The 18,326-nt window shown below is 39.2% G+C and overlaps 1 protein-coding gene across 1 annotated transcript in view; it reads right to left on the reverse strand.

The window, feature by feature from the left end:
- Positions 1 to 10,233: 10,233 nt before the first annotated feature.
- LOC126198847 (RNA-binding protein MEX3B) overlaps positions 10,234 to 18,326 on the reverse strand; it is a 149,637-nt gene continuing 141,544 nt past the window's right edge. The window contains exon 3 of the mRNA XM_049935433.1: positions 10,234 to 16,536. Within this exon, the coding sequence (XP_049791390.1) occupies positions 15,430 to 16,536 (1,107 nt within the window). The 3' untranslated portion in view covers positions 10,234 to 15,429. The remainder of the gene's footprint in view (positions 16,537 to 18,326) is intronic.

Raw genomic sequence — 18,326 nt, forward strand, 5'->3', positions numbered from 1 at the left:
TAAAAGGCAACCGAAGTTTGTACCGGACGAGTTTACACGGGGATTTATAAGAAGGAAAATCTGCGACATCTATGCGGAAAAGCAGTTTCCAACAGTAGCAGCTGTATTGGAAAGATTAAAAACTGATACGAGTGAAACAATCGTTTGGTGTGCTATTCGGAAATTGACCTTAGATACAAAAAAATCAACAAAAACCTGTGCTGGTGGAAAATAACCAAGTAGCACCGAAGAAGAGACGAGTTATTGCTGGAAATAAAGACAGATGCGAAACACTGGATTGACTATCTATTGCACTCGTGAGATTTGGTGTGATGCAAATCATCCCAGAAAGCTTGGAAGGCAGGAACAAAAAATGACATTATGCATCAGAACATGGTTTACCACAGAGGAAGCACTCAAGAGTGGAATGGATGGAAAGGAGAAATCCAGGTCTGGATACAGGATTATAATGTACCACATTGACAACGAAAATGCTGGCGTATGTCTCATTGGGCAAATAGAAGCAGTCGATCACCAGTCTGAGAATGCCAGACACTACAAAGAGTGGTTAGGAGAGTTCTCTAAAAATTACTAAACAGGTCTCCCAATGTTATAAATCAGGCTTCATACGGTAAGTCCAGAATCGCGAAATCAAACTGTGAAATGGAGAAACGATTCTGCTATCGGAGGGATGGAAATAAGTAACGCAAGGCTTCCACGTAATACGTTCAATTCACTAAAGCAGGGTTACTGGAACTCGCACCACTACAGTTCGGGTCCAAAAAAGACCTTTTCAAAAGTGTGTTGCGCTCTGTGGACAAGGAAATTAAACTTCCGTGGTTACTGTGGCGCACTGCGTACTCAACGCTGCTGAGCTTATTTGCGCCTTTATCAAGAACACTGGAACAAAGGAGAACAAGAATTTTTAGATAAATGATACTTCACAGTTGTGAAGTATCCCCAAGATATCTGGTGAAATTCATTGGATCATAAGCACGAACTTGCAAATAGGCACCGGAAGTGATTAACCTTTAACTGGGGAAGTGCGCATTCATAACGTAACTAGGGACGTGGGGTGTTCACAGCACCCTACATAAATTTGATACTGAGGTTTCGATTTTGTACTTAAATTGCTTTTTATTCAATAAACATTGCATTTAGTCTTTTATTAATTCATTTAAGTACAATTTTAATCACTGAGGTACTCGAATAATTATCCGTAACTGATAAATCAGTAACATGTGTGAAATGATTTCAAATGTTCGTATATATATATATATATATATATATATATATATATATATATATATATATATAGCATTTTTCAAATCAATCCAATAAGAAAAGCTTTAACCGTTTTAATATGATAGGGAAATGTTAACAGACAAAGCAACAGACATATTTAAATAACTTAAAGCAATCATTCATGTCAGAAGTCTAGAGAAAAATCACATTTCAACACTGAACACTTTCATCATCACTGGAAGAAGATTCTGAATTGATACATTTACAGCAGATGTTTTTCATATGATTTAAACACATAAATTGGTTACACTTGCAGCAGAATAACTTGGTTTTTTTGTCAGCATTTCTTGGACAAACTGTGTATCTTCCTTACGTGCCTTTATTACTTTGAACTGCTGGAATAAACTCTTCCGTATTTGAGATCTTAGCTGCCTTTAGCCGGATGGATCTTGGTACAGCCGAGTTTGAAGCTCTTTTTAAAACCTGAGGATGCACAACCTCCTGCTCCACCTGTCTTACAAATTGCCTTCTTTCCACACCAAAACTGGGGATTTTGCTCTTCATTAACTTGAGCATTAATGCAAGCAATATCTACCATCCTAAAGAATACCACTAATGGTCATCGTTTTGTTGTTCTTGCTACAGTGTATGTTGCACACAACTTGTCAACTCCGCCTTTTGTAAGGTTGTAGAAGATACTGATCTCAGGTTCCTATTTGTCACCTGCTGAAGTGTCAATACTCTTGCAATTTGGATGCATTGTTGACAGCAGTATAACATTTTTACCTTTTTTAGGTACATACGAAAGGGAAGTGATGTCCCCTTTGTAAGCAAAACTTACGCTTGCAGTTTCTCTCCATTTTATGACAGTCAATGCAGCAGGAAGCTGAGGCCTATTTTTTCTCATCGTGCCAACAAGTGTTAGCCGCTTTTTCAGTAATTCTTCATTAAGCTAGATACTAGAGTACCAGTTATCTGTTATATTTCGTCCAGTTCCTTGAAACCCCTCAGTAAGTCTCAAAACGAAGTCTTTACCTGAATCAGAAACTTGGAGAGGCCCTTCAGGCTGTTTTCCCGCATACACTCCCATTTGAGATGTATACCATGTCCTTGCATCAGTAATGTCTGTGTTTTTATTCCGTATTTAGCAGGTTTGTTAGGAATATACAACAAAAAGGGGCATTTAACTCTGAAGGGAACCAGCTGTTCATCAAGTGTGGCATATTCCAAGGCTGTATGCATTTCTGCAGTTTTCGTTGAACAACGTCATTACTTCCCGTATTGCAGCAATTTTATCCAGTTCCTTACGTTGTGCTCATGAAATTATCAAATTTCAATCACCTCATAAGGAACAAAAATCTGTCCAATGACCTAGTAGTGTGAAATATTTCTACTCCTAGTCCCTGTGAAGAAAACAGATCTTGTAAATTCATTTTAGTTGCTCTGCAAGAACCAGCAATTATAAGTAGTCCAATGAAAGAGCGTATTTCTGTTGCATCTGTTTTACGGCGTCTATTTTTGTTCTTGTAGAAGGCCTCAATACGATCAATATAAAGGTTGGTGCACTCTACTATTGAGCAAATTATTTCCTCATTTATGAGAACATCAAAGCATTCTACAGCAGTCTTTAGCAATTAGTTTGGTACCAGGAAGCTGAGTTACTATATTTTGCTTCCTTGTTCTGATATTATTAGGCTTAGGTGTAGTCATCCATTTAGTTACTTTGTCTTTACCAAGCATAAACTTCTCCAGTGTTGTTCGAGAGGAGGAAGCCGTATCTTCACTAGCATCGTCATCAGATTGATCACTTGCAGTTGCATGATCGCTTTCTTCGCACTGTTCTTTATTGTCATCAGAATCTTCAAACTCTGGAATGTCACGGTCTTCTTCTTTAAAAACTTCCTCCAACAGCCTTCTAAGACGTTTTTGCTCCTCCTGATGTACACTGCTCAATACAGAAAGTCGCACCGCTAGGTAGGTGGGGAGTTATCAGCACCCCAGCGTTTAAAACGTGCTGTGTACAGTGTTGCGTACTTTTAAAAACACGAACAATGGTTTCGCAACAATGTGCATCCCTTTGAACAAAGGTTAAAAGGTGCTGAACAGAGTGACCAACATGCTTCAGTAAACCGTCACACCTGTGGTGCAGTGAACACCTCACATCCCCAGGTAAAGGGGGTAGGTTTTGCTTCAGTCATTCTTTCCTACAAAATTTATTCTTAGTAATCCATTTGCCACGCATAGTACCTTTCAGTAGCCATTTATCGAGAGCTGTTGATTTTGTCGAGCTTTCACTCTTGATTTCTCGTTTTATTGCCCTCTACTCACAGCACCTTAACGCCCAATGCTGTATTGAAATGATAGCACGGCCTGTCTACAATTTTACTGATTTTATGTGACAAGTAGGCTTGAAAAAATAATTGCAGTTCATTCACGTTATTCATCTTGTGTGTTTATTGTGAACACGACTGTAGATACATGGCCAATAATTCATTTATTTGTGTTCATGTCCAATTTTCTCACATGTAACTTTGTTTCGGTGAAGCGGAGGTTGTGCAGCAAACTGTCATTTCCACTTCCAAGCGTCTGTCTCGTACCACTTACCTTTCGTAATCTTTCCTTCGAGTTCTCGATAAAGTACACACTGTTGTGCACTTAAGTTTTTGCAGCATTGTCGCTTTGCATCTTTTCATATTGCTGTATGCCGAACTTTAAAATAAAATCTGACGTTTTTATATTCTTAGCAAATGTTTATTGATTGTTTGTGTTATTCATGAACTAAACATTGTGATACTTCAGCTAAATCGTATTGTTAAGAAACCTGCATTTTAGGATGGGGGTGTAATTTCAGAAACACTGAAGCCCATGTTAAACACAGAAACATTCTCTCTGTCTTGCAGTCGCACTGCTCGGATTAATTTTTTTCTTATTTAAGACAATGCCCGATACGTCAAAATGCGATCCGACAAACTGTCAGCAAGAAAGATGAAAATCCAGATGAATTCACACACGTAAGGACTGTGTTCTGGTGACCTTAAGAATCTACAAACATGGCAACGTGGAGCCACCACAGATCCGTGCACATTTGAGCTTCAAGGTGCATACCTTTTACGTTTTCCATCAAACGAGGGCAATGAATGGAAGTACCTCAAGATACAGTATCTTTACGTAACAAGCAATGTTACTGGAGGCGAATACTTCCAGTGTTATGTTTCAGTGTTAACTTTCATCAAACGACAACCAGTGGAAAATGTGTATCTTACGTTCTGTTAAAGACAGGGGAATTTTTCTATTGGCATCAGCTTTAATGCTGAGATCCATCAAGCACTCATCGCAATTTATCCTGATATTGTTTACTAATTTCCGCTTTTCCTAGACGCAGATAGCTTTTAAAAATAATTGCTCTCATCTACAATATCAGTTTCCATTAGTTGAGTCATGAAGTTCCTCAGGTTCTTGGAACACTTTCCAGGATGTCTAAAGAGTATCTTCTCTTCAACAAAAGAAAAATTCTTAAATAAAACTTTCTATGTATTCTGTGTGTATTAACTATAAATCAACAAAGAGAACGTAAATTGTGTTTGAGGTATGGAAGAGGGTGAGTTGTACCTGTTCCTCTTATGCAGTAGATTTACTGGGAGCACAAAACTTGACGCCGCCTAAGGAGCACCATGTATCCCACAAAACTGATTTTAATATACCTGTATATGGAAGTTCTGCTATGCTAAACACCCCACTTCTTAAAAGTCTCTTGGAACAGTCCATCGTTACTTCCTTATAGGGTCGAATGCTGTGAAACTTGTGGAAATCCTCATGCTTTGGACGAGACATTTTAAGTGCAAATCAAGTTTAATTTGCAACAAGCCATGTGTAGACCACTGCGAGGTACAAAAAGGGTTACATGCAAGTAATAAATTGGTTTTAGCGACTTACAGCCGCTGGTAGTTGAGGTGGTGATGAACCAGCGTCGACAACGTTATGATACTGAGTTTACCTCAAGCCGCCCCATTCCTTTAAACTGTCGCGCTATTCATTTGCAAGGAAACATCTACGTGATCACTATTCAGTGGTAACATGTCACAGACATAATCCCCTAATGACAATCAGTGATGAATGTAACATGTAAAGAACTTTGTAATAGATGGGGACTCGAAGCTATTCTCACAAGATGGGCATGGGAAACACTTCCTTATGATCCCCGTTTTGAACTTTTCAAGAGATTATTTACATCTTCAAGCGTATGAAAGAAAAGGCCTTTACATGGGACAGAACTCAAACCAAAGTCCATTTTTTTTTTTTTTGTGTGGAAATTGTTTCACTAGAGCAACTGTCACAACCAGTGACGAAGGAACAAACACAAGAAGCAGGGCATAAAAGTGTCGTAAGCTGCCTGCCTTCGAGGTATTGTTATCCCCTTCACTAGTGAAGTACTTTATGAAACAAATTAACTTCCTGAGTCTTACTTTTCTCTTTTTCCATCACGTTTGCCCTCTCGCAGCGTTGCAATGTGTAGAATTTGCCACAGAAATACATCTCTTACGGCTTTTTTGTTGGACCTTAATGAACATAACTAGTACCATTGACAATTCCTTAATGGTGGACGAAATCCAAATGAATGGTCTCAATATCGCATTCGTCGTTCAGTACTGAGTAATGCCGTGCGACTGTCACAAACGTCTCTTTAAGGTGCAAATTTACGGGCGTATTGACGTTCCTTGAAGGTCTATGGATTTCTGTGTGCTAGCAATTTAACTCTTACAGACTTCAGATAGCATTACGTAAAAAAAGTACAAACCCTTCAAACATAGGATGGAAACAGTATGCAGGTATTACTTCAGTCTACTGTAGATTCCAGGTTTACTAGATCTGCGCACATTTACGATATTTCTTCTTAAAAAACGATTTATTCATAACGATTCTATGAAAATGTTGAAAAGCTATTCTTATGCATAGTTCCCGAAATAATGATACCTAGAAGCGATTCAACACAATTTTGAAAATAAAAACGAGTTTGAAGTTTTTATTTGCTTTTAACTAGAAATTTGTTACTACGATCCATCCAGTCAGAAAGATATTGCTCGTATTCATAATTGCCTTAAATAGATCGAGTCTATGTCCACATCAGTAACTTCAATTTCGCAGTTGTGTGTGGGACGTAAGTATCTTATAGACTCCCACTGCCTTTAAATTTTAGATTTTTATTTAAAGATTTTACACTAACACACTTCATTAACTTCAGATTTCTACAGTGGCGTTTCTCAGGTGGACGACATTTCCTTTCAATTTATCTGATGGACCATTTTCCATCATAACTTAAAAACGCAAATCGCTTATTCTGTGTTTCCTCTATTTCTTGTACTGTTATCACTGGTATGTAGACTTCTGCTGAATCTGTCTAGTACAAGAACTTATTTGCAACGAATGTAGGTTATCCCTACAGTCGTTCAGGAACGAAAAGAAACGTTAATAAAAAATCTAGTTGTACAACGACCATCAACTGCAAGATATTTGGTTGCAAAACGGCGTACACAATTAATACATACGCCTAAATGTGTGGACGTGGCACTAATGCAACTTACTGATTTGTGTATAGATTTCTCTATATCGAAGGACAGGGTTTGTGCACTATAAAGTTTATTTGCGAACGAAACCGCAAAATACACGAAATTATATAGGCAATAAAAACTTGGTTAAATTTCAGCTGATTTCATACACGTCACTCTTCGATGTGGCTTACGGTTGCCTTTAAACTGTCATCAGATTCTAGATTCTGACTGTGTTGAAAGAGCTCAGCAGCCTGCTGATACCCCGTAAACGGGCCTGCCCTTCATGTACGCAACACACACACACACAAACCATAAGCTCCCTTCCGCGCGCTACGCCATCCACTTTAAGGCCGTCCCGGGCTGCGCATGGCTGTCCCGCTATCGACCCGCCCGGCGACGACTCCCGCGCCACACCCTGGTTGAAAAGTTCGCGCAGGGGTTCCCCTCCCAGCCTGGTAACACCCGCTGCACGTACTACGCCACAAAAGCTAGTCTCTCTCGACGAGTACACGATATCGCGTATCAACGTAGTCAGCATTACGGCATTAACAGGGATGGAGGGAAGAAAGAAAAACGAAATATACAAAACTGGCCTCTTTTCACATCTTTGACTTACTGTTACTTAAGCAAAAGAACTTACCAGAACGCTAGCCTCTTCAGTCGCAACGACACTAAATTAGTGTTCAAATACACTCCCAATTACGGGAATGCAAGCTTTGCAGGAATGCTATCTCGGCTAATCTTGTCGAAGTCAATAGTTACCAGCAGAAGATCGTGCTCTCGATTTAATGAAACCTTGTTCCCTGTCAGCATAAAACAGTTAAAATACTTGGAACCACATTTGTAAGCAGGCTGCATAGGTTACTGCCAGAAGGTAAACAAAAGCAGCCAAGAACCTGCCCAGGATCTGAAGTTCGGGAGGGGGGAGCGTAGGTCGGATGTGAGCAGCCCGACGACGACAAACCCAATTTTGCGATGGCTGGCATAGAAGTTTCTGATACACTTACTACTAGTCAGTATCCTGTGAGAATAGTTTCATATTTCTTCATACTGGTATCAAACAAGTACTTTCGAGTATAAGGACACCCAGACCCGCAGGCAAGTGCCACTTCCCCCTCCTCTTCCCAGTTCTCTGGGATACGAAAAAGGAAGTGTCGTGTGTGCTTTTCGAGAAAATTTAAAAGCAAGTTTTACGCAGATGTTTAACGGGGTCATAAGTGGAACTTTGGTGGCTACTTACAAACCACTATTTGTCTTCCTCAATATTAAAAGTAGTCCGTACCCCCAGGTCTAAACCACTCTCCCCGTGAACTGCCACGTGGTCCCCTCAGCCGGGTACTCACCGGACGAGATACGGAGGCCAAAAAACGTCAGCGGCATACTTGAAATGGTTGTTGCAGCACCAAAAGTTTTGGACTTTAGTGAAAAATATTATGACTGAAGGGCACACATCATTAATAAAAAGACGACTAAGCTAAAAGCTACAGTCACAGACATTCCGTGATAAAATGACTACTATCACACAACTTTCATTCAGTATCTTTACCACTGCAGGACCTCAAACCTCACTCTGTTCAGTACCCACTTCCATGTTTGGCACTACTCCTTAACACACAACTTTCTCGACTGATAAGTCATAAGTGTGTCAGATCGACACTGCACCGTCACAGCAGTTTATATACGAAAGATGCTTTACGTTACAGCAAGGGATCTGCCCTGCATTTGGAGCCCCGATACAGGCTCTGTTTAAAGTTTCTGCAATTCTTGTGAGCAAACACATGACCAAACTTTTATTAAAGTGAGTATATTTTGACCCCTAAAGCAACAGTGCTGCCACATTTTTTATCTACGTAAAAATTCAAGTACTTTCAAATCAACTATATTGCACTCTAATGTCGCTTTTGGCCGGATATTGTTAACATATCTTGTGTATTATGAACTAAAGTACTTTTGAGAGGGAAAGTAAACAAACTGTCGCAGATTAAACGAGAATCTACCCATCCCATTCTGGTGCAGGACATGTCAAATGTTTTTCTAGCCATTCTCATTCAGGAAACTGTGCAAGATCTAAGAAAACTTTGTGATTTCTGGTCTATTTTAGTCCATTCCAGGCTTGTTCTATGTTCCTAACAGGAGTCAACCCTAGCTGTAATCCTTACAAAAATTACTTCTTTTTGTCGAGTTATCCACTCCTAGACATGAACATTGACTACCGAAGTATTTGAATCTCTCTCTCACACACGCACTCACTCACTCACTCCCACCTTTGTAGCTCAAAACTACACACTTTCTAGGTACGGTATGGCAGTCTTATCAACATTAAGGGATGACTAACAGGTTACTACGATACAAGTATAAATCTCTGTTGATTACTATGACATTTTATTCTTAGAATAAATTAATTATATTCAAAAGTATTGCAACTGTTGCTATAAATATAAACATTAGTTATATAAATTATATATCAATCCATTAAGAATATAAAATAAATATGACAAGATATACAATCATTTTACAAAATTGGGTTGGCTTCTGAAATTCAAATATTTGATGTGTTCGGGGGGGCAATCACTAAATCTAGCGTGCAGTACATTGGAAACATGCAGTCTTTATATTTTGTTACATACTTTATAATCTTTAATGAGATTTTACTTACAAATTACTTAGTACATTTGCAATTCCTTTTGTATCGTACAGCTATTGTTCTTATATTTATACAGCTACCTAACAGCAAGAAAGCATTGAGTGTTGAAGACTTTATAACTGCATTTCCATTACAAACATTTCGGATTTTAAAAATATTTCCATTGCAGTTTTATTTATTTTAGAGGGCACTCCTGTTGTAGTTAATGTACGGAATGAATACATGGGCAGTAGCAGCTGGCATCGAGAAATCGTCTACAGCATTAAATCGAGCTGCAAAATTTTAGCTCGGCAAACATTTCGTTAACCACAGAGCCTTACATAATTTCTTTCCAATATACAGCTTCGTATTTTAATCTTGTCAGATAAATCATAGCACATACCAATTCTAAAAGCAAGTGACATACGTTACCTGACCTACTACTATAGTACCTACACATTCCATCTCAATTAGTGCTTCTGGGAAAGCAAAAATTTTGAGAAATCATCACGAATTGCTTCGTTCTGCTGCTGTATTTTGAGAATGAACTTTTACACAAAATGTAAAAATATGGAAGCTTAATGTTACCACTTCAAGCTCACTGTACACTTCCAGTGCAAAGAGCTAAATTAGAGAAACTTTTTCCCAGTGCATGAACTGCAGAACGTTTTGCAACTTGCTCAGACAACTGGCCAAGTTTATTTGTGCTGCTTTCATCAGAATGAAAGTTTAAAATACAATGTGAAAATACACCGAAGATTAGTTCCTCTAAAGAATGTTTCAACAGGAGTTAAGAACAACAGGACATTCCAGGAATTACAAGGGAAAGAAAATAACAGATCCAATTACAAATACAATTTATTTTCTAGAGAATCAATCCTACTGAATATTTCTTCACAATTCTGAAAATAAAATATCAGCAAACATGAAAAATTAACATACAGTATCTTTTTAAGTACTCTTTTTTTACCCAAAAAGGAGGTAATATGTTGAACTTCAAAATACATTTGTTCAAAGATTATCTTACGCACATTAAAACATGTATAATAAAAATATATGTGAAGAATTTTGCATGGAACTATCTAGGTATTAGGCTGAGTATATTTCTTTCTCTTCGGGTATAAACATATCTCAAATGAACAAACCTATTTTACAATTTTTTAATTGTTTTTCATTAAATACATAAAACTCTTGTTTGTAAAATACATGAAACACACAACCCTGATAGTTCTGGATTTGAGTTTTAAAAAGGGAAAATACTTGATGTTTTTTTTATTATACTGAGCACATTAGGGAATATTATTTAACTCTTCAATGTGGTAATAGATATATTTAATATTATGAGAGAATGCATCAATCTAGATGTGATGAGTGTAAATATATATTTATTTATTAAGTATGAAGACAATCACATCATTCTCAAAACGCACAATAATACAACCAAGTATCAAGTTTCCACCTTCAATCTGTAACATCCAAGTTTGTATTCTGTGAATGTACATTTGTATTAAAGTAATTTTGAAAGTAGGTTATAACGAGTTCGCGAAATTAAAATTGAGGGAGCAGAGGGACAGAAATCATCTCTCCCAGCCGAATAACAGATTGAAGGAAGAAATCACTATCCTCAGATAAATATTATTCACCATAGAATTTAAAGAGATAAAACAATGCCAGGCTTGGGATACACTTATAATAATATATTACTTTGTTTTGGCACCCCGATTCATTTTTAGAATCTGTGGCTGAGAATGTACGGCAGAACTGCCACATGCATACCATTTACATAAAATACTTTCAATATGTTTCACAAAAATAACAAAAATACAAAAGACTTCCAGTTCACACAATCCCAAACCCAACTTTAATATCTCATTTATATCTCATATATATATAAAACAAGACTGAAAATGCGATAATTTTAGCTATAAAAAAACTGGTCTCTAGAATCCATAATTATATTAAATCTGAACAAGCAAACTTGCCACAACAATGCACCTCAGAACACATAAGCTTTTGCTTTATAGTAGTTTCTTTTCCAATCTAATATATTATATATAATCTATCAGCACTTTTTACAACCGTGACATGGAGACTGGGAGAAATCAGCACAATGCACGGAACTGACAAACGTGGGGAAAAAAAGATGAGTAAGGAATTCTCGTAACATTTAAGGAATTATTGTAGTGTATGCTTCGAAGTTTCTAGATTTCAGCATATCAGTTCACAGCATACAAGTACTTTATTGTTCAAAAGAATTTGGAGGTTTCTTTTTAGATTTCTGAACAAAACTAGAAACTCTCGTTACCAAAAAATCTGGGATAGTGCAAAATTTTAACGTCTATAACTATTCTCCACGATTATAAAAGTCTCCCAACTACTGTATTCAATTTCTTCAAATGGCATTTAAGCAGAAAATAACCGACCCATCTTTGCTGTTGGCGCATTTTAAAAATATTTTATCTAGAAAGTCTTATTGAGAGAAGATGACTGCACAACATTCACTCAGCAATGCGAGGAATAATCTCTTAAGTCCACGAACACTGGCAATTTCACATTTTCATCTTATTCCTCAGGAAAATAAACACATAATCAGTCTTTCCAATCACAGTGAAGCTTTGATATGGGTCTATCTTAATGCAAAGGAAATTATTGAATTCAAATGCCTAGATTGGCTCCAAGGTAAGCAGAGTTGACCTGTATTTCAAAATATCTTATTTTAGGAATTTAGCTCTTCATAGAATGAGTGTCACACTGTCCAGGGAGGGGACGTCATTGGGGTAATAAATGCTTTATTCTCTGTAACCAAAGTTGTCTCATTTCAGCAAATCCACAACCTCTAACATTTCCATGGCAAAAATGTGTCAATTTCATTCTGCCAACAGCAAGGTGGTCTTCAATTTCCTGACCCCTGTTATAAGGCAGCTATACAAATACAGGATTCCCCGTGGACCTTGTGTTTATAAAAACTTGGCTGTGGGCATTTGCTAACTTTTGTGGGTCAACATAAGTCTTATGTCTGGAATGATGGTTTGATATAATAAGGTTTACACGAAATTCAAATTAACACACAGGTTTCAATACTAAATCACCTTAATATACTATTTTTGGCATGCAGCATAGATTGAAATATTCTTGAAACGTGAAATATATATTAAAATGAAAAAATATGGAAAACAATATTTTAAAATTGTATAAAAGAGAAAATACATATATTTTCAACTGTTATAATTATTTTCCATTTCGAAAACTACATTCCGGTCAAGATTCTTTAAACACAAGATCTACAACTACAATGTACTGTATATGAAAACAGTCTATGACGCATTCATACAATGACAACACACGCGCCCACATACACTCTCCAAACATTCACTAAATATTATAATGCTGAGCAGGTTTCATCTTTGATAACTCTCACATGCCAGCAAACAAACCAACAGCCCTCACTATGTAATTATTGCTTTCAGAGATAGAAAAATGTTACTTTTTAAATATATATCAATTTTGCAAGGCAAGAACCCACAATGCTGCCGATTCCTGGTTATATGGGCAGTAGGTATGAATGCTGGCACATTCGGTAGCAAGTTAACAAAAACATCAGACGTCTATAAGAACTGTTATATTAGTAAATGTCATTTTTGTGCCTCCAGGTTTGGGAAACACAGTATTAACATTTCTTTGAAGATTTTCTTTTATTTAAATATATTATATATAATTAGGCCTGGACCTTTACACAAATAATGACAACAATGCTAAAAGTTGACACCTCAATCAGTCAAAGCTATTTATTCTTATTCCCCTCCTCACAATAACGGGGCCCAAGAATACAAAAATTGTCTAATACCTTGTGACTAACTTTATTTCATGGGGGATGCAAATAGGATAGCAAACTCTAGTATTTAAATAAATTTTACTTGCACGAACAGCTGTTCTGACGTTCATTTATTGCGTGAAAAGTAGTAAAGATTTTCATCTATTTTAAAGGAAAAAAAATAGCACGTACATAATTGGGCCTGAAAATTTAAAGAAAGTCCACAGGTCATTATAACCCTTCATAAATAAAAAGGAACAATTTAATAACGAAAAATTCAAACCCTGACTTTCGTGAAAATTCTTAACTAAAAAAACCTGTTTGGTATTAAACAATGAAATGAGGGTTTACCTCTGGGAAGACAAAAATAGTTCCTTTCATATTTAAAAAAACTTAAAATTCAATACTAGATGGGCACCACAGTCTCATCAAATTAAACTATTATTTCACTCTGGCCCTTCTCATTTTGAGCAGACTAACATAAAAAATAACTCTCCAGTGTCTATATTTCTCTTTCTAGCTATGTCATTATATAATATATAGTAGTATAATATATATATGTATTTAGGATCATAATAAAATAGAAAAACACTACCACTACTATTCTCAATGTATTATTACATATTGTGCAAACTCATGAAGGGGGAGAAAGAACAGTATACCATTCTGCAATTTTTCCTAATTCCATATCTACAAAATGCATAATTCTCGCTAAGATTTTTCTCCTCAAAAGTTGTATGGGGGGGGGGGGGGGGGAAATGCAAACTCTCGCCTCTTTTCTCCTTTGGAGATCTAACACCTATCCCTCTCACTTCCAAGTTTAAAGTAAACAGTGTAAACTCCGCAAATAGTGCAGCCGATATCGGCACATTCTTTGCAGTAATGGCATACACTCGAGAAAAATTGAAAGCTTTTTGAAGCAGGTGCCCGACCTTCAAAAAATTCCCAGGGGCTGAACAGTGCACACACGGTCATACATCTGACCTCAACCCACTGTTTCCAAGTGACGAGCTTAGCAATTTCCTCGTTTACCCCTGAACCGAGTTTTACCTATTTTCATATTTAGAAGAACACGTGAAAAACTACAATACGCATAAAAAAATAAAAATTTATTTATTTAATTACAATGAGAAGAAAAATAAAAATAAAGATCTTGTACATTTCCTACAGTGGATTTTCAGCTTCCACAAAAAATCTCAACACATGACAGTACAAACTACATTTAGCAGAGAACATAATATACAATATAATCTTCTCTCGTGAACAATAATAGTAATAAAAAACAAATACTGAACATTTGTGAGGCACATTGCACTCGGGAGGAGATACAGGCAAAGTGAGGAGGTAGGAGTGCAGGCAGTAGTGTACGTATAGGAGAAGGGACAGCTCCGCCAACAACGAAAATAGTACTCACGACCGAGCTGCTGTACCTTCGGACTCCCTTTCAGATATTTGGCAAAATTATAATGTGCAGCGGAAACTAAATGTCTGACAGCAAAGGCTACACACCAATAGGAATGCAATTGATGCGCTCCCACCTCACCATCCCGGCCTCTCCAGAGTGCTAATAATCATCAAAATTCCACACTAACACTTACAGATCGGCAAAGTGGATGTCTTCCGAAGGACACATCAGACATCAGCTTTCTTCTTCTGCAACCACCTCTTTCTGAATTTGCATTCCGCCCTCAGAAACGCCATCTCCATTCACCCCGCTTCGACGAGCCGATACACACACACACACACACACACACACACACACACACACACACACACACACACACACACACACACACACACAAAGCATACATCCTTTACACATAATACAAAAATCTAATCTCGTTAAAATATTTTTAATACTCTTAAAATGTGTGATATATCGATATTTATATATATATATATAATATAGACAATCTGCTAGAAATGCCGACCCCCCGGCGGACTTTTCCCGACGCAGGTGGCGGGATCGGCGAATCCCGGGGGTGGGAAAATTGGGCGGGAAGGGTCCTTTCGGGCGGGTTGTCAGTGCCGGGAGCGAGGTGGAGGAAGCCGGGAAGCGGACGTACACATTCAAAAAAGAAAAAATTTAAACACATAAACTATAACTCAACATAAGATATAGATTTAAATATTTCTCTCGTTCGTTGTACGAAAGGTTGTGTGTGTGAGTGTGGCCGGGCCAAGCAGAGCCGAGCCGAAGGCCGGGGAGGAGCGGCTGTGGCGACTTATGAAAAAATGCGGATGGCCTGCGCCACTGGCAGCTGACACGCCGGGCAGAGCGCATCTCCACGCTCACACACGTGTGACGCGCAGTCCAGGCAAAACAAGTTGTGACCGCACGGCACCAGCGCCGCATCCACCTCGCGCTCCGCACACACCACACAGTCGCGCCGTCCACTCTGCCCACCTCCGCCACCTGTGGCAGTCGTCACTGCGGTGGACACGATGGCACCTACACCACCTCCGGTGGTAGAGGTCACGGGTGGCAGCACTTGACCGCCGTTACCTGCACCGGCAGAGTCGGGAGACACCGACGTAGCAGGTGAAGGCCGCCCCGCCAGCCCCGTCGTGCCGTAAGACCAGATGGATGTAGGCGCCGTTTCGAAGGACGGCGAATCGCCCAAACCCTCGTCTCGCTCGAGGCTACCACCTCCACTGCCACTGCCACCCACCGATCCCGTGCTGCCACCCCCGGCACTGCCTCCGACTGAGCCGGCACTGCTACCCCATATGGACACCAGGTCTCCTAGACGACCGCCGCCACCTCCACTGCTGGAAGAGCTAGAGCTGGAACATGACGAGAAAGCACCAGAGGACGAGGAACTGCCCACTGAAGAAGCCGACCCACCGGGAAGGACTCCACCGCCCCCGACACTGATGCCGGCACCACCTCCGACGCCAATGCCACCACCGCCAATTCCATTTGCCGGCCCGTGAAAGCCGCCCAGGCCCGACGCATCTGCACCGCCGTCGAGGTAGTTGAAGAGCGAGCCGAGGCCAGATTTATACAGTGAGGCGAGCAGGTCTGGCGAATCGTCCACCAGAGAGCCTACAGAAACACCGCCAACACCGGCGAGTGCACCGTGTCCACCACCGACACCACCTCCGACACCTACAGCCGCTCCGGCAGCGCCACCAGTGCGCATTGCAATGTGTGCCTCTATTTCCCGACGTGCCGTTTCCACGCTGTCTGGCAGCCCCGTAACTTCAAAGACTGGCTCTTTGTCTCTAGATGGCGTCACGATGTATGTGTGCGTCTGATGCTGGATACGCTTGATTGTGGCACCTTTGGGGCCCACCACCAGGCCCACAACACGGTATGGCACACGAACCTGTTCAAAGAGACAGAGAGCACCTTAAATGAGTGCGACTGTGGTGCTTATTTGTGGTATAATTATGCTTTACAGGAAAGATGTTAACTCTTACTTCCCTACAGTGAAGCAGGTTTCTTACTGTGTAATTAATAGCATATTGTATATTTTGATACAAATTTTTTATAATAATTGATTTAACTTTGTTATTATCATCCTGCATGCAAATGACAGATTTGTTACAGAAGGTACATATTTGTGAACAAATGATGCAAACCAATTATGCGTGTCCCCAACATGCAGTTGAGCACGACACACACACACACACACACACACACACACACACACACGCACACACACACACACACACACACACACCCCTTTTAGGAAGGTGACACTGCAGAAAACTAGTACCAAACTTATCAATAGTATAAACATAAATGTATTCATTCTACAATATGTGGCACAGGTGTCAGCATTAGGTAAACTTGTGCTATGTATGGTGACTGACTGTGAAATTATGAAATCAATCAAAAATCAAAGGATGAAATTAATCAAAATTAAATTGACTCGCTTTTGCTCTGTATGTTTACAGTAGATGAGCCACTGGAGATGACGAAACTAGGCATGAGGGACAATCCTAATGCAGCTTCCAAGAATTTTATGTTTGAACTCTTGAAATCTTTCAGTGCAGTAACAAGTTGCCTTGCTATGTTAATATGATGAAATTTAAGTCTACAAATCTATCAATAGCATTTATTAGCAATAAGCTTTTGCCAGTGGAACTTCACTGGTTTCCATCATTATGGAGCACAGTCAACAAATGCCATTTCTTTTGCCACAACCATTTTTCTTGTATCAGATCTTTTAAATAATGTTTTATCTGAATGTTCTTAGCAGAAGAAATGATTCACATTAGGGATAATGTGTAATGGTCTACAGCAACAGTGTTGGATACATTTACTGGCCATGCTGTACAAAGACAACCACATCTCAGAATGATATCGAACTTTAACAGCATATTATTGGCACAGGGAAACTGTGCTTGGCAGGGGCAGTGGGAATTTGACCGATACATGCTAATGTAAGCAGGTGGATATGCACACAATCAGATAGGCAGCACACAGCTGTTCCTCAGTTTGCATCCCAGATGCCTACTTGACTGACTGTATGAAGGATCGCATGCTACCGGTAACGCTCTTAAAAGAATGGTGACTTTTGCAGGGTTAGTGGCACACAAATTCCAACACTCAAGGGTATGAAAGAAAGATGCATTGACCATAGTCTTGAGGGTCTGAAGAAAATTATCACAAAAAACTGAGAGAATGTTCTTTTGAAGTGCTATGTGGAAAAGGGAGGAAAGCAATTGATCTGATGTCTGGCGAAGATGTAGCCAGAGGACTGCAGAAACAGACAAGTGGTGCAAACGTGCTGTACACAGGAAATTGCCCAAACACTGGACATGCATGTGAGCAAGATGTATAAAATCCTACAAAACATCCTGCACTGCTATCCATACAGAATCACTCCTGTTCAGGAGTTGCTTCCTGCTGACCTTCCACCAAAACAAGTGGTCACTCTGGAAGCATTGTACATTGTACTCTAAAAAACAGACAGGAGGAATATCTATTGAATTACAGCCATTCGAGGCAGCGTTCAGAAGAGTTGCCAGCTTGATGGGACACTACTGATTAACAGCCCATACAGCCTTAACACAGTGCTGCCATATTTCTACCCAGAGGATTCGCCTGCACAGTATACAGTTTAAAGCAGTACTTGAAAAAAGTGGTTTAATGATAACTCTCAGCAGT

Source organism: Schistocerca nitens, chromosome 8 (assembly GCF_023898315.1).
Source record: "Schistocerca nitens isolate TAMUIC-IGC-003100 chromosome 8, iqSchNite1.1, whole genome shotgun sequence".
In the NCBI taxonomy this organism is placed as follows: domain Eukaryota; kingdom Metazoa; phylum Arthropoda; class Insecta; order Orthoptera; family Acrididae; genus Schistocerca; species Schistocerca nitens.